Raw genomic sequence first — 26,657 nt, 5'->3', positions numbered from 1 at the left:
GGGTGCTGTTGCAAGTAAGAGTCTCATTGTTCTATCTGGGACATAAACCACTCTTGACTAGACTCTGGTCTTGAGTTAGTTATACTTAAGTTTATTATATAACGTTGCAGAGTGAAGATTGCAAAGAGTTAATGGTTTGTTCACAAGGCTGCAAGTGAGAATTTCATTGTTTTATGTCCCAGACAGAACACTTGCCTTGAGTTACTTGTGGAGTGTGGCAGAGTGAAGATTGCAAAGAGTTAATGGTTTGTTGGCAAGGCTGCAAGTACAATTTTCATTGTTCTATCTGGGACATAAACCACTCTTGACTGGACTCTGGTCTTGAGTTGGTTATACTCGAGTTAGTTTTGCCGAGTGAAGATTGCAAAGAGTTAAAGGTTTGTTGACAAGGCTGCAGGTAAGTGTTTCCATTGTTCTGTCTGGGACATAAAACACACTTGTCTTGAGTCAGCTGAAGAGTGAAGATTGCAAAGAGTTAAAGGTTTGTTGACAAAGCGAGGGTGGCGCGCCGCGCGTGCGCAGTGGCGCCGCCCGGGGCTAGAAACGCCGGGTTCGGGCGGACGGCGAGTCAGTCGCGTCGGAGCAGCGCGGAGCGGAGGGGCGGCGGCAGCAGCAGCAGCAACAGTGGCAGCTCGCCTTCACTCCCACTTGCACCGCAGCGAGAGGAATCCGCGGAACACATTTAAAAAAAAAAGGAAGAGTTTACATTCACGGAGAGCTACTGACGGGGATGCGACTGGCCGCGTCCGGGGCTCTCTAGATGTCTTTGGTGACGGTGCAGCGGTCGCCGACGCCTAGCACCACCTCCAGCCCTTGTGCCTCGGTGAGTGCCGTTACTGATGCTGCGCGCGCGCTTTCCTCTCTTCTTCCCACCCCCCCCCCCCCTCCAATAAAAAAGGCGCGCGCGCGCTCCCCTCCATATATGGAGGTAGGTGACGTCGAGCACCTCCATATATGGAGGTAGGTGACGGCGAGCACCTCCATATATGGAGGGTCGGTCACGTGGATCCGCGCTTGCGGGCGCGCGCCCACCCCACGCAGTTCAAATCAAACCGTCTCCGAACTCGGTTCCCCATTGCCCTCACCCCCCTCCCGCCCCCTAATGCCCTCACCCCCCTCCCGCCCCCTAATGCCCAGCAGGAGCAGGAGCAGGAGCAACAACACGAGGAAATGTATTAAGTGGAAACTAGACACAAAGTGCTGGAGTAACTCAGCGGGACGGGCAGCACCTCGCTCTGGAGAGAAGGAATGGGTGACGTTTTACCGGGTCGAGGTAGAGGACCTTCTCAGAGTCTGAAGAAGGGTCTCCACCCGAAACGTCACCCATTCCTTCTCTCCAGAGATGCTGCCTGACCCGCTGAGTTACTCCAGCACTTTGTGTCTATCTTCGGTTTAAACCAGCATCTGCCAATGTACCAATTCCTACCCAATGTATTAGGGTGGCTCAAACTCTATGTTATTGTTTGTCATCTATGGTTCGGATGAAAACGTACAAGGCATTGTTTGCAAGTTGGACGCAAAATGCTGGAGTAACAATAGACAATAGTCTGAAGAAGGGTCTCGACCCGAAACGTCACCCATTCCTTCTCTCCTGAGATGCTGCCTGTCCCGCTGAGTTAACCCAGCATTTTGTGAATAGACAATCGGTGCAGGAGTAGGCCATTCGGCCCTTCGAGCCAGCACCGCCATTCAATGTGATCATCAATCAGTACCCCGTTCCTGCCTTCTCCCCATGCCCCCCTGCAGGGCAGGCAACATATGTGGACAGAAGAAATGTCGTCGTTTTGGGTCGAGACCTTTCTTCAGACTGAAAGTCATGGGAAAGGGAAACAAGAGATTATAGACATAGAGAGAGCTGTAGAACAAGTGAATGAATTATATGCAAAAAAAGTAACGATGATAAAGGAACCAGGCCATTGTTAGCTGTTTGCTAGGTGAGAACGAAAAGGTGGTGTGACTTGGATGGGGGGCAAATTTGCAGATGACACTAAAGTTGGTGGTTTTGCAGATAATGAAGATGGTTGTCAAAAATTGCAGTGGGATCTTGATCGGTTGGTCAGGTGGGCTATGAAATAGTTGATGGGGTTAATACAGAGAAATGTGAGGTGTGGCATTTTGGAAAGTCCAACAGGGGCAGGATCTACGCAGTGAATGGTAGGGCTCCAGAAAGTGTTATTGAGCAGAGGGATCCAGGAGTGCAGGTGCATAGTTCCCTGAAAGTGGCATTACAAGTAGATAGGGAGTTTTAGAAAGCAGAGGGATCCAGGAGTGCAGGTACATAGTTCCCTGAAAGTGATGTCACAGGTAGACAGGGAATGGTAATGATGTGCTTTATAGTCACACATGTGTGTGCAAATGCGCAGTGACATTCTATTCTTACAAACAGTCTGGTAAAGTATTGCCATTCCAAAGCACATCGCTGATTAGCAAATTGTACAGAAATAGTTCACTGATCCTGCAAGCAAGAGACGCCATTGTTTTGGCCCCATTTTCAAAGTCCAGTCTGCGATCTAGCTTGTGAGCGGTGCCCGTTCCAGGCGAGCCCAAGGCTGCTGTGGATTGTCTAGCAAACCAACGTCAGGCATAATTAAATGGTGGAGTAGATTTAATGGACCGAAAGGCCCAATTCTGCTCCTATGACATGAGCACAGGAATAAAATGTGGGGGAAGAAAGGTGCATTTTCTCGAGAGGCACTAACGGCTCAGTGTGGTTATTGATAATAGAGACACAAGGAAGTGCAGATGCTGGAATCTGGAATGATGGGTCAGGCAGCATCTTTGCACGGAAACTTTTTCTACCAGAGCCCCAGGTGGTCCCAGCTGGAGGCCGCCAGCTCCAGGTGTGTGGCCGATGGTAGGCCGCAGTGGGAACAGAGACACCACCCAGAAAAAGGTCGCGTCTCCGTTCGGAAGAGACAATTTTACAGTCCCTCTCCCCCACACATAGTACACAACCACAAAAAACACTACATCACATCTAAACACTACAATTAAGACAAAAAACAACAAAAAACACAAAAGACAAACGGACTGCAGGTGAGCCGCAGCTGCTGGGCAGCGCCGCCACTACCAGCCTTTGTTCCGCCTTTCCTCCTCGCTCTCCACCAGCTTTCTCCGCTCTACTCCACAAGTCTGAAGAAGGGTCCTGACCCAAAATGTCGCCTGCCCATTCCCTTCACGGATCCTTTCTGACCTGCTAAGTTCCTCCAGCACTTTGATTTTTACTATTGATAACTGTTCGTGGCACTGCTGTGGTCATTGTTGCAAGCATGTATTGCCAACTTTATTGCTGCACCATTGTATTTTGGGTCAGGATTCTCCCTGTTTTATTCCAATCCCTGGGAACTCTGCTTGAATTTAATTCTTATTGAATTCATGATTGAAATGTGCTTCTTTAGTTAATAGATAAATCCTAATAAGTTATGTCATCATTCTAATTTCCTTAAGTCTTCAGACCTATTAGAGTCATATAGCACGGAAACAGACCCTTTGGCCCAAATTGTCCATGCCAACCAAGATGATCCAGCAAAGTTAATTCCACTTGCCCGTGCTTGGTCCATATCCCTGTTCTACCCATGCACATGTCCTACACAACTATCCTCATCTCCATAACATTATCCATTGTTGGCTCGATATAGCTTATCTCTATTGAAGGCCTCATCCATGTCTTTGTCAATTTTGTACTGGACTAGTTTAGCACACATTAAGGTGAGTCTGTTCTACCTTCTGTAAACTTGACATAATTCAAACCTTGCACAATGCACCTTTCACCATTGTCACCAAAAATTCTTGTTCTGAAATCTCCACAGTCTTGATTTTACACGCCTCAAAGTGCCTCTCCCTTAATCTTTCAGAAACATTTGCCCTCTCAAAAACTGTTGTCCTGATCATTCCCAGCTTTAGTTGCTTGGTAATTGATGTACTTGCTCAGGCGTGGGAAGACAAGTCTTGCTAAACACGCTTCCCTCAATATCTTTGTTGCAACCTATAAGACACTTAAACAACTGTGTCCATGGTTATGGCCATCTATTGTGTTTCCTTGGCTTTGGAATAATTAATACTGAGGGATGCCTGGGGTTGATTTGCTGCTTTGAATGACTATGTAAATGAAAGTTGTTGTTGATATCAGTTCATGTAAATTATGTGACTCATCTCTCGCCTTCTCCACTCAACCCAATGCCCAATATTGATTTAAAAGCAACTCATGAAGTCAACATCAAAGATGGACACAAAATGCTGGAGTAACTCAGCGTGTCAGGCAATATCAGAGTCTGAGGAAGGGTTCTGACCCAAAATGTCACCTGCTCCTTTTCTCCAGAGATGTTGCCTGACCAACTGAGTTACTCTGGCATTTTGTGTCTATCTTTGGTGTAAACCAGCATCTGCAGTTTCTTCCTACTCATGAAGTGAATATCTATTTAAGAAAAAAATGTTGTGTTTAATTGATTCTCGTTCCTCGCTCTTCATGTGGACACGATAAACTGCAGTTGCTGAAATCTCGAGCATAACACAAAGTGCTGGAGGAACTCAGCAGGGCAGACAGTTTTTTTGTGTGACGGAAATGGACAGATGACGTCTCTGGTCAGGACCCTTCTTCCTGACCCGAAACATCGTCTATTTCCTTCCACAAATCCTGCCTGACCCGCTGAGTTTCTCCAGCGCTTGCTTTTTGCTCATTCGTCAAACACAGTAAATTACTTTTGTGGGACCAATTATATTGTAATTAAAACTAACTCAAATATGTTGTGCCTAATTTTCATCTAGTTATTTTTTATTTTCTTATGAGTCTGCAGTAAAACCTTTTTAGTCTTAATATTAATTTAATTAATGTGTTTGAAAATAACATTTTAAAGAAGCGACTGATGATTTCACCACATTCCATTGATATAGTTACGTCAAGTTTTATTTAGTGTAAAATAAATGCAGTGAATCCAAATTGGAGTGACAGTCCGTTCTGCTTAGTGCTTGGTGAATTATTTTGTTTTAAATAAAGTAGGTGATCTGTACATTTTAAATTTTGAGTTTTCATTACAAATAATTGTGGATTTATTAGCAGATTAAATGTGTGAAGCACTTGATATGACTGAATATGGTTACGGTAATATTGTAAACATGTTCACTCACTTAAGTCACAAGGTACTGGATATCTTGGGCTTTAGAGACAGAAGTTTGTTTAAAGCTAACAATTATTTCATTGGAGATACAATGCAATGCTAGAATTTTGAGAGAAAAAATGGAGGAACTCAGTGAGTTAGGCAGCATCTGTGGAGGGAAATGGACAGGCAACGTTTTGAGTCGGAAGCCTGTCTTAAAGAAGGGGTCTGACCCTAAATGTCATCTGCAATAACAAGGAACTACCAAATATATACAAAAATGCTGGAGTAACTCAGTGGGTCAGGCAGCATTGGAGAAATAATACCTGACCTACTGAGCTAGTCCAGTATTTTGTGTCTATCCCAAAATATCATCTGTTCATTTCCCTCCACAGATGTTCTCTTTATATTTCATTGTTGAACAGATGTTATAGTTCATTGATGTTTTCTGCTTGTTCATTTAATTCTGCTTGTATAAAGTTGCATTTATTTTAGGTACTTTACTGACTATCATCAACTAACTTGGATATAACTTCACATCCCCACATAACTTATTTTTACCCAGTTCTCTAATTCATCTTGTTGATGTGTTTATGTTGTCAGACCAATCAACCTCTCCTGTAGCCTACTTGGATGCTAAGATGTGAGCAAATTATGATCCAAATATATTGATGTCTTATCTTGTTGATACTGCACCAACCGCCCCTGTTGGGCTATAAATGTGCAGTCCCTCATGCATGCAATTGCAGATTAAAATTTAGTGATTACTATCAGCAGCAGATTTTATATGCGGTGGCAAAGAATTCCAAACAGGGATGGTTCTGGGGTACAGCGAGTAGCGGAAACAGTCTTTGTTGGTCAAGCTTGCATTCTTGGTTAAACATTCAAATTTATAATACTGTTCTTCCAGCTTTTGTTTGTTCTGTTTATATTTACACCAACTTTTACAAACACTGACATTTTTAAGCTGGCGTTACTTGCATTCCTTTCTTGAAGGTGGTTCCTTGTACATCAAACCTTGCCTGGACTTGAGTTTTTTAGTACATAGGAGATTACTATGCCTAGAGACATCACAGCAAAGGTCAAACCTATAGGAGAATGCTTCTGCTACTGGACTAGCAACCAAAGGCCTGGAATATTGATTTGGAATATTGATTCGGGGACAGGAATTTAAATCCCGCTATTAGAAGCTGGGCAGCTTAAATTCAGATGATTCATAAATCTTGAAGAAAAAGCATGACATCCAAAATATTGCATTGTCAAAAAAAAAACTTCAGGTTCATTAATACCCTTTGGGGAAGGAAATGAAGACTGTCCACATATTTTGGGGGAGTCTTTAGACTTTAGAGATACAGTGTGGAAACAGGCCCATTGGCCCACCGTGTACGCGCCGACCAGTAATCACCCAATGCACTAGCACTATCCTACGTACTAGGGACAATTTACAATTTTACTGAAACCAATTAACCTACAAACCTGTACGTCTTTGGAATGTGGAAAGAAACCGGAGCACCTGGAAAAAATCCATGCAGTCACAGGGAGAATGTACATACTCCTTATAGACAGCACTCATAGTTGAGATCGGACCCAGGTCTCTGGCACTGTTAGGCTGCAACTCTACCATGGCACCACTGTGCCGACCCTTGATCTATTATGGCTGTTTTTTCTTTATTTTTAACCTCACTGAAATGAACCAGCACGTACCTCAATCAGTTATGGTTGGGCAGTAAATTTGATGTTATCCACGGACTCATTTTCCCTCCAATTACTTGTCCATTAGAAGTGTCTTATTCTTGCCCTTCACTGGTCAAAATTGCAATGCTAGTTAGCTATTTTCTTATTTACTTCCTTTCCTCCCAGGAGGGATGAGTCATTTTGTCTCCAGCACCGATCAGCTGATATTATCTGAGTATAGACGTGGTATTTATCTCGTACCATTTAGCATAATTAAATGTCCCAAGTGGTTTCACGGAAGTGTCATCAATGAAGATGTGATGTCGAGCCTCATAGGAAGATTTTAGGGATGACAAAGCTGGCCCTTGGGATGACAAAGCTGGGATTGTTGCTTCTATTCTCACTAACAGTTGGGAGCAGTCGATCTTCACAGTAGTTTTTCCACTTCTTAAACAATTTTTTTAGCGAAATGTAGGAATGTCCAATAAATGCACTGAGCCACAGGAAAATATTTTCTAGAGATCAGAAATTCTTAGAGTTCTTTTATAATGATGTAATAAATTGCTCAAGTAATCTGAGAATTGGTGGAATGAGTGGAATAAGGGTGGATGGGCCACTTGACTAGATTGTGCTCATTGTGTTGAAAGATGAGATCATTCTTGGTTGCAGTCAACATCTTGCTCTCGCACATACACTGATTATTTATGTGTGGTGTGATAACTGAGGCCTGCAGTTGCAGAATCATACTTTGGTGGTGAGATGCAAGAGTACAATATTAACATAGGACATTACTAGCACTGTTCAGAAAGTTCAATCATCGCAGTGGTGTAGCTCACTGTGTCAGAGACTCTGCTTCACATCTGACCTCAGATGCAGTCTTTGTGGAGTCTGTATGTTCTTCTGGTGATGAGTTTACTCCGGGTGTTCCGGTTTCTTCAGTCGTCCCAAAAGTGTGCTGGTTGGTAGGTTAACTTGCCACTGTGAATTGTGCCTAGAGTTGGGAGGAAGTTAATGAGAACACGGGGAGAATAAATAAATAAATAAGATACCATAATTAATGAGGACAGATGACAAAACATCTTCCATGATAATTCTCAACATCATGCCCTGTAAGAACGCACTCTCTGCCCTTTACTATATTCCCGATACACTCACGAGTGTGCGGCCAATCTCTGATCTAACTCCATTTATAAGTTGGAGCAATTGCAATTGCATTGGGCCAGATCTCTAACAATGACTAGATGGAGTGCATGAAGGAGATAAAGAGCTTAGTAACCAGATGTCAAGTCAACAACCTATCTCTCAATGCCAGCAAGATGTGGAGCTAATTATTGTTTTTGGGAAGCGAGGTGGTGTACACACAAAGCAGCACCAATGGGATGGAGATGGAGGAGAGAGGATCTGACGTGGGCAACGCACATTGCCGCACTGGTGGGTAAGGCTAAGCAGTGCCTTTACCACCTTAGACAACTGAGGAAATTCAGAGTGTCTCTGAGGATCCTTCATTGCTTCTACTCTGGGGCTGTAGAGAGCATCCTGTCCGGCAACATTACAGTCTGGTTTGGGAACAGCTCTGCCCAGGACAGGATGGCCCTGCAGAGAGTAGTGCGTTCGGCAGAACGCACCATGGGAACTACACTCGTCCCCCTGCAGGACCTATACATCAGGAGGTGCAGATCCAGAGCAAGCAAGATCATGAGGGACCCCTGCCACCCCAGTAACGGACTGTTCCAGATGCTACGATCAGGCAAACGCCTCCGCTGTCACGCTGTGAAAACGGAGAGGATGAGACGGAGCTTCTTCCCACAGGCCATCAGGACTGTCAACTTTTATAACCCCAGAGACTAAATTTTTGTCGACACTAATAGTAACTTATTAACTTTATTTATATGCTGTAACTGTAATTCTTTTTGTGCACAACCCGCAGGCATTGCCACTTTCATTTCACTGCACATCGTGTATGTGTATGTGACAAATAAATTTGACTTGACTTGACGTTCCTAAGTGTAAATATCACCACCAATTTGTGTGATATTGCCCTGGACCAACTACATTGAAACTACAGCCAGAAAGCTCACCAATGCCTCTTCCTCCTGAGAAGACTAAGGGTTATGCATGTCTCCAATGATTCTTACCAACTTCATGAGTTATGGTGCAACTTTATAGGACTCAAGTTAGGCTACATTTGGAGTACTGCATGCAGTACTGTTTGTCCCAATGCAGGAAGGATGTGGAGGCTTTGGATAGGGTACAGAGAAGGTTTACCAGAATTATGCCTGGATTAGGAGGTATTGGGGAAACATTGGGTAGACCTGGATTGTTTTCTCTGGGACTCCAGAGGTTAAAGGGAGACCTGATAGAATTATATAAAGTAATGAGAGGCATAGATAGGATAGCCAGTCAGAACCTTATTCCCAGGATGGAAATGTTAAATACTGGAGGGCACAGCTTTAATGTGAAGGAGGCAAAGTTTAAAGGAGATATGCCTGGCAAGTTTTTTTTAAAACAGAGTGTGGTGGGTACTGGAATGTGCTGCCAGGGGTGGTGGTGGAGGCAGGTACGATGGGGTTTAAGAGACCTTTGGATAGGCCTATTGATATGGAGGGATATAGATTATGTGCAAGCAGATGGTCTTGACATTATGCTCCGCACAGACTTTGGGGGCTGAAGGGCCTTTTCCTGTACTATACTGTTCTCTGTTTTAACCAACAGATACATTGTAGAAAGCATCCTATTGGGATGCATCACAGTTTGGTTTGGCAACAGCTCTGTTCAAGGCTCCAGGAAATTATAGAGTGTTGTGGATGCAGCCTAGTCCAGCACACAGACCAGCAAACCCACCCCCATCACCATAATATACACTAATATTTCTCTCTTTGTACCTGTTGTTGCCTGTATGGCTTGATTGTACTCGTGTTGTATCATTTGACTGGATAGCTTGCAAACAAAGTTTTTCACTGTTATGTTTTTCATGGCACTACCTGTGTACTTGTGTATGGCTTGTTTGCACTCGTGTAGAGTGTGATTTTTAATGGAATAACACATAAACAAAGCTTTTCACTATATCTCTATTACCTGTACCAAAATAGGTGTATCATAGTCATACAGTGTGGAAACAGGCCCTTCGGCCCAACTTGTCCACACCGGCCAACATATCCCAGCTACACTAGTCCCACTTGCCTGCGCTTGGTCCATATCCCTCCAAACCTGTCCTATCCATGTACCTGTCTAACTGATTCTTAAACGTTGGGATAGTCCCAGTCTCAACTTCCTTCTCTGGCAGCTTGTTCCATACACCCACCACCCTTTGTGTGAAAAAGTTACCCGTCAGATTCCTATTAAATCTTTTCCCCTTCACTTTGAACCTATGTCCTCTGGTCCTAGATTTCCCTAATCTGGGCAAGAGACTGTGCATCTACTTGATCTAATCCTCTCATGATTTTGTACACCTCTATAAGATTACCCCTCATCCTCTTGCACTCCAAGGAATAGAGTCCCAGCCTACTCAACCTTTCCCTATACTTCACACCCTCTAGTCCTGGCAACATCTTCCTAAATCTTCTCTGAACCCTTTCAAGCTTGACTATCTTTCGAATAACATTGTGCCCAGAACTGAACATAATATTCCAAATGCAGTCTCACCAATGTCTTATACAACTGCAACATGACCTCCCAACTTCCATACTCTGACTGATGAAGGCCAATGTGCCAAAAGCCTTTTTGACCGCCTTATCTACCTGCGATTCGATGTTCAAGAAACCATGCACCTGCACTCCTAGATCCCTCTGTTCTACAACACTACCCAGAGGCCTACCATTCACTGTGTCGGTTCTGCCCTTAAGGGCCTGTTTCCATGCTCTATCTCTGTGATTCAAAATAAACTAAATCTGTGGAAACGACAATAAGATTATTTATCAGCTATTGACACAAAGCAACTGATTTGTATTTGAGTTGAGAGCATTAAATTCAAGGTTAGTTAAATTCAAGGAGTAAGGAATCGTTCTTGTGGCCAAATTGAGAGGGGCATGGGGAAAGATCAGGGGCAGGGTACTGAATTTGGATGATTAGCCCTGAACAGTACAGCAGGCTTGAATGGCGGACACTAAGTGTGTGGGAAAGAACTGCAGATGCTGGTTTAAATTGAAAGTAGACACAAAATGCTGGAGTAACTCAGCGGGTCAGGCAGCATGTCTGGAGAGAAGGAATGGGTGACGTTTCAGGTCGAGATGCTGCCTACCAGCTGAGTTACTCTTGCATTTTGTGTCTGGCTGCCACTGATAACTATTTTGTATGTTTCTAAAGGCTCACTTAATATTTATACACTGCTTTGCTTAGCATTTGTTGATGATTCATTTCTTAAAATATTGTGTTGTGAAATTGTTTTTTTCCAATTGTGTTCTTGCGTGTCAGACCTTGATGGTGTAGTGTAGTTCAATGTTGTAAATTGGTTGCAACCCGAGTGGATAATGTTTTCACGTGTTAGGAATGGCGTCAACGTCATGAAGTCATGGTGCTATATAACAGAAACTGATCCTCCGGCCAAAATCATCTATTCCGACCAATTTGCCCAACTGAACTAGTCCCACTTACCTGCACTTTGCCTGTGTCCTTCCACTGGATAATTATTTAGCTATTCTTAAGACTTGTGTCACTTGCTGATTTTTATACCTGGAGCGGAAGGAACTACACTGGTGGGGCAGGGAGATGTCAAGTCAAGTCAAGTGGTTGTAGTCTGCTATTCACCTCTGCTGCTGCGTTACTTTGTGTGTGGCCACAGAGGATTTGATGCTGCTGCCTGTTGCAATTGCACTCCCAATTACATCACCCAGTGGGATGAATGCTTGACACCACGGTACCATAAATCGGCTCATATAATTGGGGCAATGATTTAAAATGTTCTTTTAGGACCATCAATCAGGACAAATGTAGATTGGAATGTGAAATCTGTGATCTGTGGAGGTTCTGGATGAACAAGCAGACGTAGAGAATATGATTTCATCTGATGCCGATTACAGGCACAATTAAACCAATCCAATACATTTCCAAACAGATTTGTTTATTTGGTGGCAGGAAGAATCACCCAGCATGGAAATGACCAATTTTGTTTTAAATGTGCAATAAGTTGTGTTTTTTTTTATCAATAAAAATTAACTTGCTCATATTTCCTGCTAAAATTAAACAATTGGAAATACAGAGGGACAATTGTATCGTGGTAGCTTCCTTTTAGATGTCGTGAGGTTTGGTTAGGTGGGGGGAGGGTCTCCAAATTTAAAACCCCCTTTTTAATAATATGAACCCTTTTTGAAAATGTTTTAATATTTCTGTTCTGAATGGTCACATGTCTGATTTTATTTGTACATCAGAAGTGGAAGATTAGGTGATGTGGATTTTGGAAAAATAATTCTCAACACAATTGGCTCAGATATCCTTGTAGTGTGAAGAAAGCGATGTGTTAACAAACATGCCATTACCAGAGTTGTCGATGATGCAACAGGGAGGTGGCAAATATGATACAGAATAATACTGGAAAATGTAAGGTTTAGTAGGAAAAACAATTTATTTAAAATCAAATTTTGAAGAAAAGTCCTTGACCTAAAGGAATGCTGCTTGACTCTGTTACTCTGGCACTTTGTGTCCCTTTTGTGTATTAACCAGCATCTGCAGTTCTTTGTTTCTATTAGAAAATATTGGTGTGTCTTGTTGGTTCAAAAGATTCTGATTTGGATTAGTTTATTGCCATGTACACACCAGGGTGCAATGAAATTCATTCTTCACGTGAAGCTCCGAGTGAACAGAATACATAAGGTAAATATAACGATGAATGCAAAACAGCAGAATGGTCCAAGATTGTAGTTCAAAATCCGATGAGTGTAAAATAACATTAAAGTACAATAACATAATAATGGAATGTTCAAGAGTGTGTGGCAGCATATCCGGGAATGGATTGTGAAAGGGGTGATTGGTTCAGAGGTGGGATAGTGGTGAGGAAGAAGCAGTTCTTAAGTGTGCATGGCCGAGCTTTCAAGCTCCTGTGAATTCTCTCAGAAAATAGAAGAGAGAAAAAGTAATGTCCAGGGTGGCAGGCATCCTGACGATACCTCCAGCCTTCCTGCTGCGATGCACCATGAAAATGAACTGAATGGAAGGAAGCCTGTGATGGACTGGGCTGTGTTTACCACTCTCTGCATGGTCAGATAGTCGGGCAGAGCAGTTGCTATACCAGGCTGAGATGCGTCCTGTCAAAATACATTCTACAGGGCACCTGAAAAATGTCAAAAGAATCATTGTGGACATGTTGAAATCTTCTCGGATGCCTAAGAAAGTAAATATGCTGATGCACCTTCTTGATCGCTGGATCAGTGTGAAGGAAGTTGGCGGTTATGGATGCCTCGGAACTTAAAGCCATTGACTGTCTCTACAGCAGTTCCATGGATGAAGACAAGGATGTGTTCATCCACTTCACTTTAGGTCACCATTCTTTTTTTTCTTACCAATGTTAGGTTTAGGGCTAGATTACTGTGGTGACACCTTGATACTAGATAAATAGTGATCTAAGGTCTCTCACTCAAGTAACCACACTGGTTCAAGATTCAACCTTCATTAGGTGTGGACTGGATGATAATCTATCTACGAGGTGCCCCCTTGTGGTTTTTATCCTATCCTTGCCTCCACCTGTGTACTTTCATTAGGTAATGATCAAGATTAGGAACCTTTTGACAGCATTTGTGTGACTTGGGGTGTTGAGGCTAACTTCTGATCAGTATGGCAGTAAGGTCATAACTCCATTGACAAGGATCAAACTGTCTCCTGGTCTCTGTGACTCGAGTAGTACATGGATAGGAAAGGCTTAGAGGGATATGGGCCAAATGTGGGCAAATGGAACTAGCTTAGATAGACTCCAACCCGAAGTGGTACATTCATTGTAAAATGCCAAGTATGCATTTGTCTGCAATTTATTGATGGATTTTGGATTACAGGCTGTGACTGTTTATAATTGCTTGTATGGTTTCACGTGCACACATTCATGCAAAGTACATATTCCTGTGAGTGCTCGTCATTTATTATCTTCATGACCAAGATGTCATCGGCTACATCTATTTGAGATAAATATTGCTTTCCTCTGTGTTCTGTGATCGTAATCTGGGGAAATGTTGGTCGGGGTTATGGAATACTTGTGTGCTCCTGCAACCCATTTTCCTAAGTGGGGGTTGTAATACAGGCAGTATTCAGGGCAGAATTATTTCGCTGTTTTAACAACAATGGAGTTTCAGTATAACTTTCTTTATAATCAGCTACACCAGAAGTGCAAGCTTGGGGTGAAATAAATCTGGCCACATAAGATGTTTTAGAAGAAATTAGTTTTAATATCCTTCACTCCTGAATCTTTTTTTTTTAAAAAACATAGATTTAGCCAACACCATGTACATAACGTTTATTAGTTGCATGAAGAATCAGATGGCATAGTTTTGGATGATCCCGGGGCAATTGAGAAAGTGCACAATTTTTCAACTTCTGGCTGAGTTGATTTATATAGACTCAATGTGATGCATGGGTGGCACAGTGGTGCAGCTGGTAGACCTGCTGCCTCATAGTGCCATAGACCTGGGATCGCTCCTGACCTTGGGTGCTGCCTGTGTGGAGTTTGCATGTTCTCCCTGTGACTTCGTGGGTTTCATCTGGGTGCTTCGGTTTCCTCCAACATCCTAGAGACGTGCGTTTTTTTAGGATAACTGGCCTTTATAAATTGCCCCTGGTGTGTAGGTACTGGTGAGAAAGTGGGATAAGGTAGAATTGGTGTCAATGGGTGATCGATGGCTGGTGTAGACTCGAGCTGAAGGGCCTGTTTCCATGCTGCATCTCTAAACTAAACCCAGAAAGCCACTTTGAAATCTAAACAGGAAATGCACAGCAGATCAACATCATCTGTAAAACAAAAAAAACATAAATATCTAGGGTTGATGATCTTTCATTAGGAGGAGTAAATGTAGAAATTAGGAGCAAGAGATATTTGACCCTTTTGAGCAAGCTCTGCCTTCAATATAATCATCCTAATTCCTATATTTCTGTGTTTATTTTGTATCCCTTGATCTCTGTCTAATTTCTCGCTGAATATTGTGAAAGACTTGTGCTGGCCCAGCTGAAAAACATCACAAACCCCCTGCTGGGCCCTCTGCAGTATGCATACCGGGCCAGTAGATCGGTGGATGATGCAGTCAACCTAGGCCTGCGCTTCATCCTCCAGCACCTACACAGCAAGGGGACCTATGCCAGGATTTTGTTTGTGGACTTTAGCTCTTCATTTAACACCATTGTGCCAGAGCTACTCTCCCAGTTGACTGTGCCTGAACCCCTGTCAGTGGATCATCAACTTCCTGACAGACAGGAAGCAGCATGTGAGGCTGGGAAAGCACAAATCGGACCCGCAGACCCTCAGCATAGGAGCACCGCAAGGCTGCATATTCTCCCCTCTCCTTTACTCTCTCTACACCAACGACTGCACCTCCACAGACTCCTCTGTCAAGCTCAAGTTTGTGGATGACACAACCCTGATTGGACTGATCCAGGATGGGGAGGAATCTGCCTACAGACAGGAAGTGATGCAGCTGGCTTCCTGGAACTCAATGTTCTTAAGACTGTGGAACTGATTGTAGACTTTAGGAGAGCTCCCCCTCCCCCCACTCACCATCAACACCACAATCACATCTGTGGAGTCATTTAATTTCCTTGGAACCATCGACTCCAAGGACCTTGAATGGAGGTAGACACAAAATGCTGGAGTAACTCAGCGGGTCTTGCAGCATCTCGGGAGAGAAGGAATGGGTGATGTTTCGGGTCGAGATCCTTCTTCAAACTGATATTCTTCAGACTGATGTTCATTCTTCAGTCTCGACCCGAAACGGCACCCATTCCTTCTCTCCTGAGATGCTGCCTGACCCGCTGAGTTACTCCAACATTTTGTGTCTATCTTCGATTTAAACTGGCATCTGCAGTTTTATTCCTACAGACCTTAAATGGGGAGGCCACCATCGACCACAGTCAAAAAGGCCCAACAGAGGATGTACTTCCTGTGGCAGCTGAGGAAACACAGTCTGCCACAGACAATGATGGTTCAATTCTATACTGCTATCATAGAGTCCGTCCTCACCTTCTCCATCATGGTCTGGTTTGGCTCAGCCACCAAGCACGACATCCGGAGGCTGCAACGAATCATTCGATCAGCTGAGAAGGTTGTTGGCTACAACCTTCCCCCCCCCCCCCCCCCCCATTGACGGACTGTACACTGCAAGGGCCAGGAAGTGAGCGGGCAAGATCATCTCTGACCCCTCTCACCCTGGCCACAAACTCTTTGAAGCACTTCCCTCTGAAAGGCGACTCCGGACTGTCAAAGCAGCCACAGCCAGACATAAAAACAGTTTTTCTTTCCCGCGAGTAGTAGCTCTACTCAATATCCAAAAGTCTGTATTCTGTTTTTGCTCTGGTTTATTCCACTCACATGTTTAAACCGTAATATTGTATTGTTAATGTTTTATGCTTTATTCTTAATTGTTCACTGTATGTTCATGTTGTTACTTGCGAGCGGAGCACCAAGGCACATTCCTTGTACGTGTACATACTTGGCCACTAAACTTATTCATTCTATATTTAATGGTTTTGCTCAACTGCCATCTGGTAGAGAATTCATTCTCCAGGTGGAGCAAGCTCTCCTTTTGCCAGGTTCTAAATCTGCAGCAGCCATCCAGAATCAATAGAATTGTGAAATTGATAAATCAATGCCTTCACTGCCTCTTTTGCCACTGTCCTTTAGTAAATTGCATTTGATGCTCCCAGTATCATCATCACTACATTTGGCAGAACAGATGGAGCTTGGGTGACCAGTCTGCAGAAAAGCATTAACTCATCCTTGCTGACTGATCTTCCAGTTACCCTTTAGCTCTCGCTCTCAATCCTCTGATCTCTTGGACACAACAAAACTTGGAAACACACGTAATGTTAAAAAAAATAGCTTTGGCTCTGTTGTTGATAGAAAATGTGTTGTCTTTGACCTTGCATTGTGGTTTGTTGGAAAGGCACTTTACTTGCACCACGTTCAATTTAGTATATTGCATTTGGCAGTCCTAAATGGTTCTCCACCCCCCCTAAAATGGGGGAGCTGTGTGAATATGGAATACCTGATCAGTCTACAAGTGTTATCCTGAGGTGCCAGGTGCTACATTTCTCTCTTATTTCCACTGTATGCCTTTTCTGGTCTTCCAGATTGAGGTGCATGAGTCAGTGTTATCTTTAGAACATAGCATGACTGGAAGAAGACTGAGCAAGGGGTACAGAGGCGAAGGTAAACTCCCTGTGAAAGGGTGGATGATGAAAAAGGGAAGTGGAAGGGTTTTTAAACTGGTTTATTTACTAGGGTATCAATTCTTCTGCTACTATCCAGCTTCTGCAGCGGACTGCACAACACTCATTTCAACATCCGACCCAAACCCATGAGTGGTTAGCACCACTTACAGCTGGTCCGATACAATCAATTTGCACCTCCTGAAGGAGAGGAGCACTGTGGCTGCATCACCTTGCCGTTTGCAAGCAGGATGTTAGACATTTAGTCACTGTTTCAGGGAGGAGGATAGGTCTCTGAGCAGCAGGGGCACAGGGTCTCCTGCCCCCTCTTCCAGCGGCATATGCTCATGTGCACTTTCCCCTCCCGTGCAGGTGCATAGATGCAGCTGGTTGTGCAGAAGCCATGAAGTCAGGATGTGTCTTTCGGCAGCTGACTCACCACTTCCTGCAACTGTAAAACATTAAGTTCTTCTACAATCGCAGGAACTAACAAATAAAACACCAACAGGAATTGAGCTGAAAGCAATTGGCGAAGTAATAGTATGCTCGTTTTATTTTGTGGTGCAGGGGGATCGTGTGGGTGGATTTTGTTAAATTGAATGAAAGTTAAGTTGAATGATGAAAAGTGAGAGAATTAATTTGGGAAACGTTGTATTCTAAATTAGCAACACTGCAGTCGAAGCAGTATCTCGTGCTTGTTTATATCGTGATCTGATGCTATACATGCTTCTGGTGAACAGCAACTGTCCACAAAGTCTAACCCTCACTAACATGAAATCCAGATTGCCTCAATACATTGGTCAAATGATAATGTGGAATTGGAAATACATTTTGTGGCCTTGGTGTAATTTTTAAAACAAAATATTAAAACAAACTACGAGAGTTCCACTGGAATAAACTGTCAGGCAGCATATGTGGAGAGAATGGAAAGGTAATGTTTTTTTGGTCAGCACCCTTCTTCAAACAGATTGGAGTGGGGCGGGGGGGGGGGGGGGGAGAAATCTGGAAAAGATGTGAGGTCAAGACAAAATCCAGAGTAGAGGTGGAAGTGAGAGAGTTTTGATTGGTACATAGCTGGACAAAGGCTGGAGGTGAAAAGACGACAAAATAAGGAGAGAAGAGTGAGGTAAAGCCAGAGGGAGAGATATAGGTGGCGGGAAACAGGGGTAGGGTAATGGGAGAAATGGGAGGAGGGCCACAGGAAAGAAAGGGTGGTTACCAAACATAGGATATTTTTTCAAATGCTAATTAAGGTTTTCATTCCAATCTATTTGTACTGAATTAAACTTTTATAAAGCTGACATTTTTTTGTTTATTATATACACATTAAATAAGAATCTTACTATGCATAATGTATAACTTGTAGGAAGGAACTACAGATGCTAGTTTAGATAGACACAAAAAACTGGAGTAACTCAGTGGGACAGGGAACAGCTCTGGAGAAAAGAAATAGGTGACATTTCGAATCGAGACCCTTCTTCAGACCCGAAATCCGACTTGAAACATCACCTGTGTAAGAAGGAACTGCAAATGCTGGTTTAAACCGATGATAGACACAAAAACTGGAGTAACTCAGTGGGACAGGCAGTACAGGCATGTAGGTTAATTGGTTGGGTAAATGTGAAAATTGTCCCTAGTGGGTGTAGGATAGTTAATGTACGGGGATCACTGGGCGGCACAGACTTGGAGGGCCGAAAAGGCCTGTTTCCGGCTGTATATATATGATATGATATGATGACAGGCAGCATCCCTGGAGAGAAGGAATGGGTGACGTTTTGGGTCGAGATTCTTCTTCAGTTCCATTGCTTCAGAGATGCTGTCTGTCCCGCTGAGTTATACCAGCGTTATGTGTCTATCTGCGCACTGTATACCTCTCCTTTTGCTTCCCTTTTTTGGAGAAGTGAGTAGTTCTAGCAAAGAATCCACATATTTGAAGCATCTGTGCTGATTCATCTTGCCAAAGATGTGAAAGGACAATTTTAAAACTCATGCAATTCTTTTATTAAGGGAATCACAGAGATTTTGCAGGACTTGGTTTCTATGCTGCATGGGCATGGGTTGTGTTTCATTTATTAGAGCTGTACACTCGCAATGTTTATCAAAGTCTAAATGAGAAATACAGTTGAACAAATATCCCATTCCTTTGGCCACATTTTTTTTAATTTATGGGGAAATACAAAGGCATATTGCTGATTTGACTTTAAATGCACAAAACAACTATTTTAATACAAATTTGTATTGCAGAATGAGCACAGAACGTTAATATAGTTTAGACCTTGCAGCATGATAACCTTTTATTGACGTGAACAATAATATTATTTGCTGTTTTGGGGAGAAGAATGTTGAGATTTCATACTCCTTGTATTCTGTGCTTTTTTTTCTGAATGTTTCTGTAGCTTTTCTGTTCCATTGATGTCTCATTGTGTTTCCTAGGCAATGGCTAATTATAGAGTTGTGACAGGAGCAGAATGTTTATTGGTCGAGCAATTATCAGCCAAGTGTTTCTCTAGATATCCAAGAGGATGTTTTTTATGTTTGGTATTACTCATAAATGATCTAAAGGTACAGTAACAATGTCAAGGATGGAGTAAATGATGACAAGAGGTGGCTTGAAAGACCGGAAATATGAATGGCAGGGATTCAATCTGAAGAAGAGTCTCGACCCGAAACCTTTTCCCCAGAGATGCTGCCTGATCTGCTGAGTTACTCCAGCCTTCGTCTGTCTTTAAGTCCAGACAGTCTAGGCAGAAGGGGAAGGAGTTTAATCTACTGTGAAAGTGATTGTTGATATCATTCAGCCCATGTTATCTGCTGAGTTGCTCCCTCCATACTCATGGGGTCTGCCTAAGGCATCATCTTGAATTAATTTTCAAACAGATATATCAAAAACATACACACATTGAGGAATCAATCATTGTCTGTAGAAAAGCAATGATCAGTTTGCAGCCATTTGTTTCAAGTGGCTCCATGCTGTGTACTGTAACCAGGGGGGCTGTGCTGCCGGAGCTCATCGGAGTGCCACTCCGGCACCTCTGTAAAACAAAAAGCCAAAATAAACGGAGAATTTAACAGCGGCCTCTCCGGCACTAGTGACAGCTCCGGAACCTAAAGAATTAGCTGACCATAACTCAGCGGGGTCTCACTACATGCTGTTCCTTGATCTCACACTCTCTCCCTCCACATGCAAGTTTCTTTAAAAAAAGGTTGTAAATTAATATAATTTCCTGATGGGTCTCTAAATAATTTAGTGTGTTTATTAGTATGTGTTAATGGTTTTTGGATCATTTATATGGCATGAAATGTTAATTCTTTCACTTTCCATAGATACTGCTTAATGTAAATGTTTGTAGCATTTTCTGTTTTTTATCTCAGATTTCCAGCATCTGCACTTAAAATTTTTCATTAGTGGTGCATATTTGTGTTTTATTCAGAAAAAGGTGTATTGGATAGAAATGAGGAGCCTGTGGTCTCTGCATTTTACAATCTGCTGTGTCCTATCCCATATGGATAATGAGGATTTAGTGCATTAATTTGCTTGATATTCATTGTGTCACTATGAAATAATTAATTTAAATATTACAAGTGCATGTGATTTTGCATTGTCTTAGAGTTGAAATGTTTGATTTGCAAAGTATTAATTTTAGTGTGCTTGCCATTTCACTGTTAAGTACGTCACCAACGGGAACTAAACTCCAAGATGTTCAACTAACAAGTATTTGATGACTTTTTGAGCTATAACATTTGTTAGATTGAACCTTTCTAAGATTTAAGATATTTCTGACATGGAATAAATATATTGATTCAAGTTTTATTATTGTGAGATGGCTAGGTCTTTGAAATGATTTATTGTAGACTGATTTTGAGTCTGCAGACTTATAAAAGCACGAGTGTTGACCATTTTTTTTTGGTGGTCAAAAGTCATTACGACAAATATAGGTGTGCTCTATTATTGATTGATTGCAATAGTTGCAATGCCATTGCTTTCTTTGCTATTGTACAGTTAAAATATCTTCTATTGGAATTGAGTCCTCTGTTTAAAAATAACAAAGTAAACATTTTTACTGCCATCATAATCCAGAGGTGAAACTGCAAACGAATTGCACCAGGTTCCAACTTGTACCCTTTTTTTCACCTAATTGAATATTGTTGTCCACTTTACCTAATAACCAGTTCATATATAATCCCCGTTTCTGTAATCCATTGATTTAAATTAATTTTCCACCATTCCAGCTGCTCCTAAGAGGGTAACTACTTGCTTCCTGCCAGAGAAAAAATAGAAATAATTTCTAATTATGTTTCTGATCATTTTCGTCAAACTTAAGGAGCCTTCAACTTTTCAATTAGTCTACGACTTCCCTGAGATACTGAATCATAACAATTCCATAGAAATCCCTCTCCTTCATGAAGCCACATGAAAAGATCTCCCTGTAGCGTGATTCTGTCAGACGTGTTTATTACAGGTTGTGCCCTGGCAACACATTCTCATGCATGATTATTTTCTCACACGTGAGTGAGTTTCAGGAAGATATCAAATGCTATATGAATAGGTATTTTCACCAGGAGATTTATTTGTTTTACTCTGACATGATCCTTCCTGTGTCCTGGAAGATTATAAGCCATCATCATTGGAGAACAACAGCTTTTAGTTGGAATTGGAAAAGAAGGAATTGGGTGCTGTTTCAGGTCGAGACCCTTCTTCAGACTTTGAAGAAGGGTCTCAACCCAAAACTTTGCCCATTCTTTCTCTCCAGAAATGCTGCCTGTCCCGCTGAGTTACTCCAGCATTTTGTGTCCCATCTTCGGTGTAGACCAGCATCTGCAGTTCCTTCCCACACAGCTTTTACTACTATGTATTTATCATTATTCAATAACGCAAAGGACCTTGCACTGGCCACCTGGGTAAAGGAAAGGCCCACCTGCTCTGGCTTGCTAGTGTGAATATTTCGATCCGATTAAATAGAATGACAACATACACTATTATGGATCCCATTCCAAACATTTTGGCTATTATACTCTAGGATGTCATTGCCAAAGGTGCTCTTTGAACATAAATCTAGTTATGAAGCAGGTCAGATAAAAATTGAACACCAACATTTTTATTTTACTTTAATAACTATAGCTCATGATTATGAGGTTAATTTTCATACATGATAAAATGAGTACCAGAACCTACCCGTATTGTCTTCTTATCCCTGCTCCTTATTAATCTCTGAAAGGAACAGCTCTGGTTGTGTCCTGGAAATCCATGTTTCAAACAGTATTATCAACTTGAGGAAGCGAGGGAAAAAAGTAGTGGATTAATCTGATCTTTAAATGAAGTTATTGATCCTGTGTAAGTGTAATTTTTTTCGATCATTAGACCTGCTTGCTTTGAAATGTTTACACCCATGTTTTTTTTACCTGATCTGTATACAAACTATTCATTCGTTTCTCTGTTCCAATAAATGTATATGTCCAGGGTTTTTCCAAAATTAAATGTAATCTGAGACTAAAACATTAAAATCCTCTCCTTGGATTGGGATCCCTTGATTGGGATTTATTTCTCATTAAATTTTAGTTCCCTATCACTGTAGATATGGCTTTAAAATAAAACAGAGTGAAACTGCAATCCAAAATGGCTCATGGTGTAAACTGGAACTCTAAAAGACAGATGCTATACCTATTGTGCCTAAATAGAACTATCTTGCTTGTAACAGAAATGGGATTCACATATCTTTTTGTTCTAGTTAAAGAAATGTAATAGGTCATCGACCAACTATTTTTATAGGTCTCAATTGAAGATGCCTCAAAGTGTATTGCAGGCAGAAGAAAACAAAATGGGTTTGATTCAGTTTAGTTTAAATGAGTGTTTGATGGTTGTGCAGACTTGGGAAGCTGAAGGGCCCCTTTAATATGTGGTTTCTCTCTAAAAGGGATAGAATTGGTAAAGTTGGAGTGTAAACATTTTGAACATGGGTGTAAACATTTTAAAGTTGGTAAAGTTTAATTGCAAGAGGGCAGACACCTCTGGAAGAAAGTCCAAAAGCACGTATCAAGGAGATGGGCAGGCAGACTAATGTGGAAAGAAGAGATGTCCTCGGAGGGTATAGAAACCATCATTAAAATGCCAATGAAGTTACAACGGGATTGTAGGTAAAGACTAGACCAAGTGGACCCGTTGGGCCCAAACCTCTCCTGCATTGGTGCAGCACCCTTTCCTCCCCCCCTACCCCTCCTTCCCCTTCCCCTCCCCCCTTCCACTCCATCCCCCTCAACCCCCCTTATCCCCCCTCCCTCCAGCCTCCTCCCCCCCTCCCTCCCTCGCTCCCTAGGAGATAGATTTAAACTTTAAAATGTGAATAACTTTTAAAATATAATACCGATTTCAATGAAACTTCCATTAGCACCAAAGGGACGACGGTGAGTAAGGTGGGCCTAAAATTGTCACTCTATTGTGTACTGTTTTGGCTGTAGTTCAGGAACAAACAAACAAACAAACGAGAATTTTAGTATATAAACATAGCACAAAAAGTAAGGAAATTTGTGTTTGGTAGATTATTTCTTTGTTGTAACAATGCTTCTTGGCAATAAATCTTATACCGTTGGAAAGCCTGTTTATTTCCCTTTTAAATGGTGCCACATTTGTAAGGAACATGCATTTGTGGGATGAGCAGCAGAGCTGAGTATATGGGTTGCGCCCATGAAAAATTTGCCAAATCTTCTCTGCCAATGCCAAACAGCTTATTCTGCCGTTGACTCTTGTTCGGTGTTGTTTGGTGGATTGGATGATTGAAGTCTGAAGAAACAAGACATATTGGCAATTTAACAATTTATTCATTTAATAAACAGGAGCCACAGTAGCGTGTGGAAGAACCATACACAGCCATAACAGCCTGGCACCTCCTCCTCATACTGGTCACCAGCCTGGTCACACACTGTTGTGGGATGGCATCCCATTCTTGTCAGCACCTGGGGGTACCAGAAGCTTAAAACAAGAGTCAATGGCAACAGCAGAATAAGCTGTTTGGCATTGGCAGAGAAGATTTGGCAAATTTTTCATGGGCGCAACCCATATACTCAGCTCTGCTGCTCATCCCACAAATGCATGATCCTTACAAATGTGGCACCATTTAAAAGGGAAATAAACAGGCTTTCCAACGGTATAAGATTTATTGCCAAGAAGCATTGTTACAACAAAGAAATAATCTACCAAACACAAATTTCCTTACTTTTTGTGCTATGTTTAGATGAACATTTTCAGGTTGTCTCACTGGAGACTTGGAGCTACAATAGATATGGTACTTTGTGTCCGGGGTTATCTGTGGCTTATGGAGCAGAAGCTGGCTCAAAGTCCATCTGGAAAGTCAAGGAGATTCATGGAGGGTTTGCATGAGGGAGCAGACTCCGAGAACGAGGGGATGTCAGTAGGGGGGAAATAGAGCGCAATGATGGGGGCTAGGGATTGGAAATCAAATTTTAAAATATATATCTTTGAATTTCAAGGTCACTGGGTACATTGCCTTAATGTTATTGTGGACAGGAGTAAATGAACTGGCCTTGTGTATTTGCTTTGCTGAACAGGATATGGTTTGCTGAGGAAGGCTGTCATTTTTAATGCCAACACGAAAGAAACAATAAACATGTGCTTTTCTCACTTAAAACAAAAACTTCTTAAACACAAAACTCATGCTATTGCCAGGTTTGGGAGATAGTAGCTTGGTCAAAGTGCTTTTACAGAGGCTTTTGAAGACAAGAAAGCTGAGAAAGTGGGATCAAAGAAATGGTGCAACAATAAAGTTCAGGCAGGAAGTTGCAGAGGATGGGAATCTGGCAGCTGCAGGCAGTGTTGCTAAAGGGGGAAGCAACCAAGACCATTTAAAGAAATGGCACTAACTATAATAGCAATAACTCTAATAGCAATGAAATAATAATAATAATAATGTATTACATTTATATAGCGCTTTTCATACACTCAAAGACGCTTTACAGGGATTTAAAGAACATAGGGAAGTGAATAAATAGATAAATAAGTAAACGAACAGAGAAAGGAGACAGAAATAGCACTATGGATGGGAGAACTCTAATTTCAATGAATTTGTAAAGTGCAGCAATTTTGCTGTTGACCATCAGAAGTCAGGAGTGAATCACCAATAGTATTTTTGCTGGGGAACATTTGCACATGTTAGAAATGATTGTCTAACCGTTGAACTTAAATATTTTTTTAAATGACATGATGTTCTCTTGTTTGCTAACTTCATTAATCTGAAGTGATTAGACTACATGGGCACACTGGATAAAAAGATTGGTAATAAAAATTGGTGTTTTGTTGAAAATCCAGTTTTTCTTTTAATGTGGTTTCATTTTTTTTTAAATCAGTATTTTTTAAAGGCTAGTAATTACCCTGGATAGGATGTTGTAAGTGTGATTTCGAACCCTTTTTTAAATTAAGAAGTTAATTGATGGCAGGGGTTGTGGTGATGGGAATGGTAAGGCTAGACTCATTATGCTTGGGTTAAGATGCTAATGTGGTTGGCAGGAAGAAAAGAATCGCAATTAGACGTGATGCCTCCTCTGTTTCAGTAAGCTGCAGAATGCAATTTCATGCTCTATACGAGTAACAGTCTCCTGAGAGAGATGCCAGAAAGCATCTGGCATCTGTGCCCAAAACCACACAAGGAACTGTACATCAGGAAAAGGAGGAAAATATCTGGGATGAAGGGATAAAACACTATTTTATTAAATCATTCCATTGTTCCAGTGATCTGAATTAAATAGCTTGTCATAGTAAACTGCGTTCTAATTTAATTCATACAATTCTGTTGCTATAACTTAATCTATTTAGTTTTAATGTTGCTCCAATTAACTTGATTGAAGTGCAAGTGTATTGGAGGTGTGATTATCTGTTTTTTTTAATATCTCCTAGCTTTTTGATCTGTTAAGTATTTTTTTTTGTAATGTAAAGGCTGACAGACGAAACAAAGCAGCTGGTGCCTGAGAGTTAAGAGGAGCCAAAGTGACGAGCAGTTCCTTAGGGACGTAGTGCTGAGTGTTTGTCAGAAAAGCATTGCCGTGTTGAAAATGAATTGTGGAAGAGGGTGGTTAATATGGGGATGGCACTTTAAAAAAAAATTCTATGTTGAATAGAAATATTCTGTTTCTAGAATTGTGAATTTACTGAACAGTCTGATTCATTCCCACACTTTTGTCTCCCTCTCTACCACAAAATGAGTTAGTTTTCAGCAGTGCAGTTTTGGGAAAATGCGCTTTTATCCCGATGTAAAAAGAAATCTTGGAAAAACTATACATTCATTCAATTATATTGAAATATCTTATTATATTATTAAAATCTTGATGAAGCATTTGCCTTCACCCTAAATGTCATCTCTAAGCCTCTTAAACAGCATATGGATTGGCAGGTTTTAATGCATATTTTCCATTACAAAAGCATAATTGCTTCATTTTGTTACTTGGGGGAGAGTTACTAGAGATTAACCCTTATTTTGGCTACTGAGACTGAAAATTGTAATGCACAATTTTTAAGTTTGATTTATTCGGTAAAGTCATAGAGGTTCACACAGC

General features: G+C 41.7%; 1 protein-coding gene across 1 annotated transcript in view; it reads left to right on the top strand.

Moving 5' to 3' along the window:
- The first annotated feature begins 567 nt into the window (after positions 1–567).
- ssh2b (slingshot protein phosphatase 2b) overlaps positions 568–26,657 on the top strand; it is a 137,220-nt gene continuing 111,130 nt past the window's right edge. The window contains exon 1 of the mRNA XM_078422612.1: positions 568–823. Coding sequence (XP_078278738.1) covers positions 761–823 — 63 coding nt within the window. The 5' untranslated portion in view covers positions 568–760. The remainder of the gene's footprint in view (positions 824–26,657) is intronic.

The sequence above is a fragment of the Rhinoraja longicauda genome, chromosome 26 (genome assembly GCF_053455715.1).
Source record: "Rhinoraja longicauda isolate Sanriku21f chromosome 26, sRhiLon1.1, whole genome shotgun sequence".
NCBI classification, from domain to species: Eukaryota; Metazoa; Chordata; class Chondrichthyes; order Rajiformes; family Arhynchobatidae; genus Rhinoraja; species Rhinoraja longicauda.
This window is presented reverse-complemented; position numbering and strand designations above follow the sequence as displayed.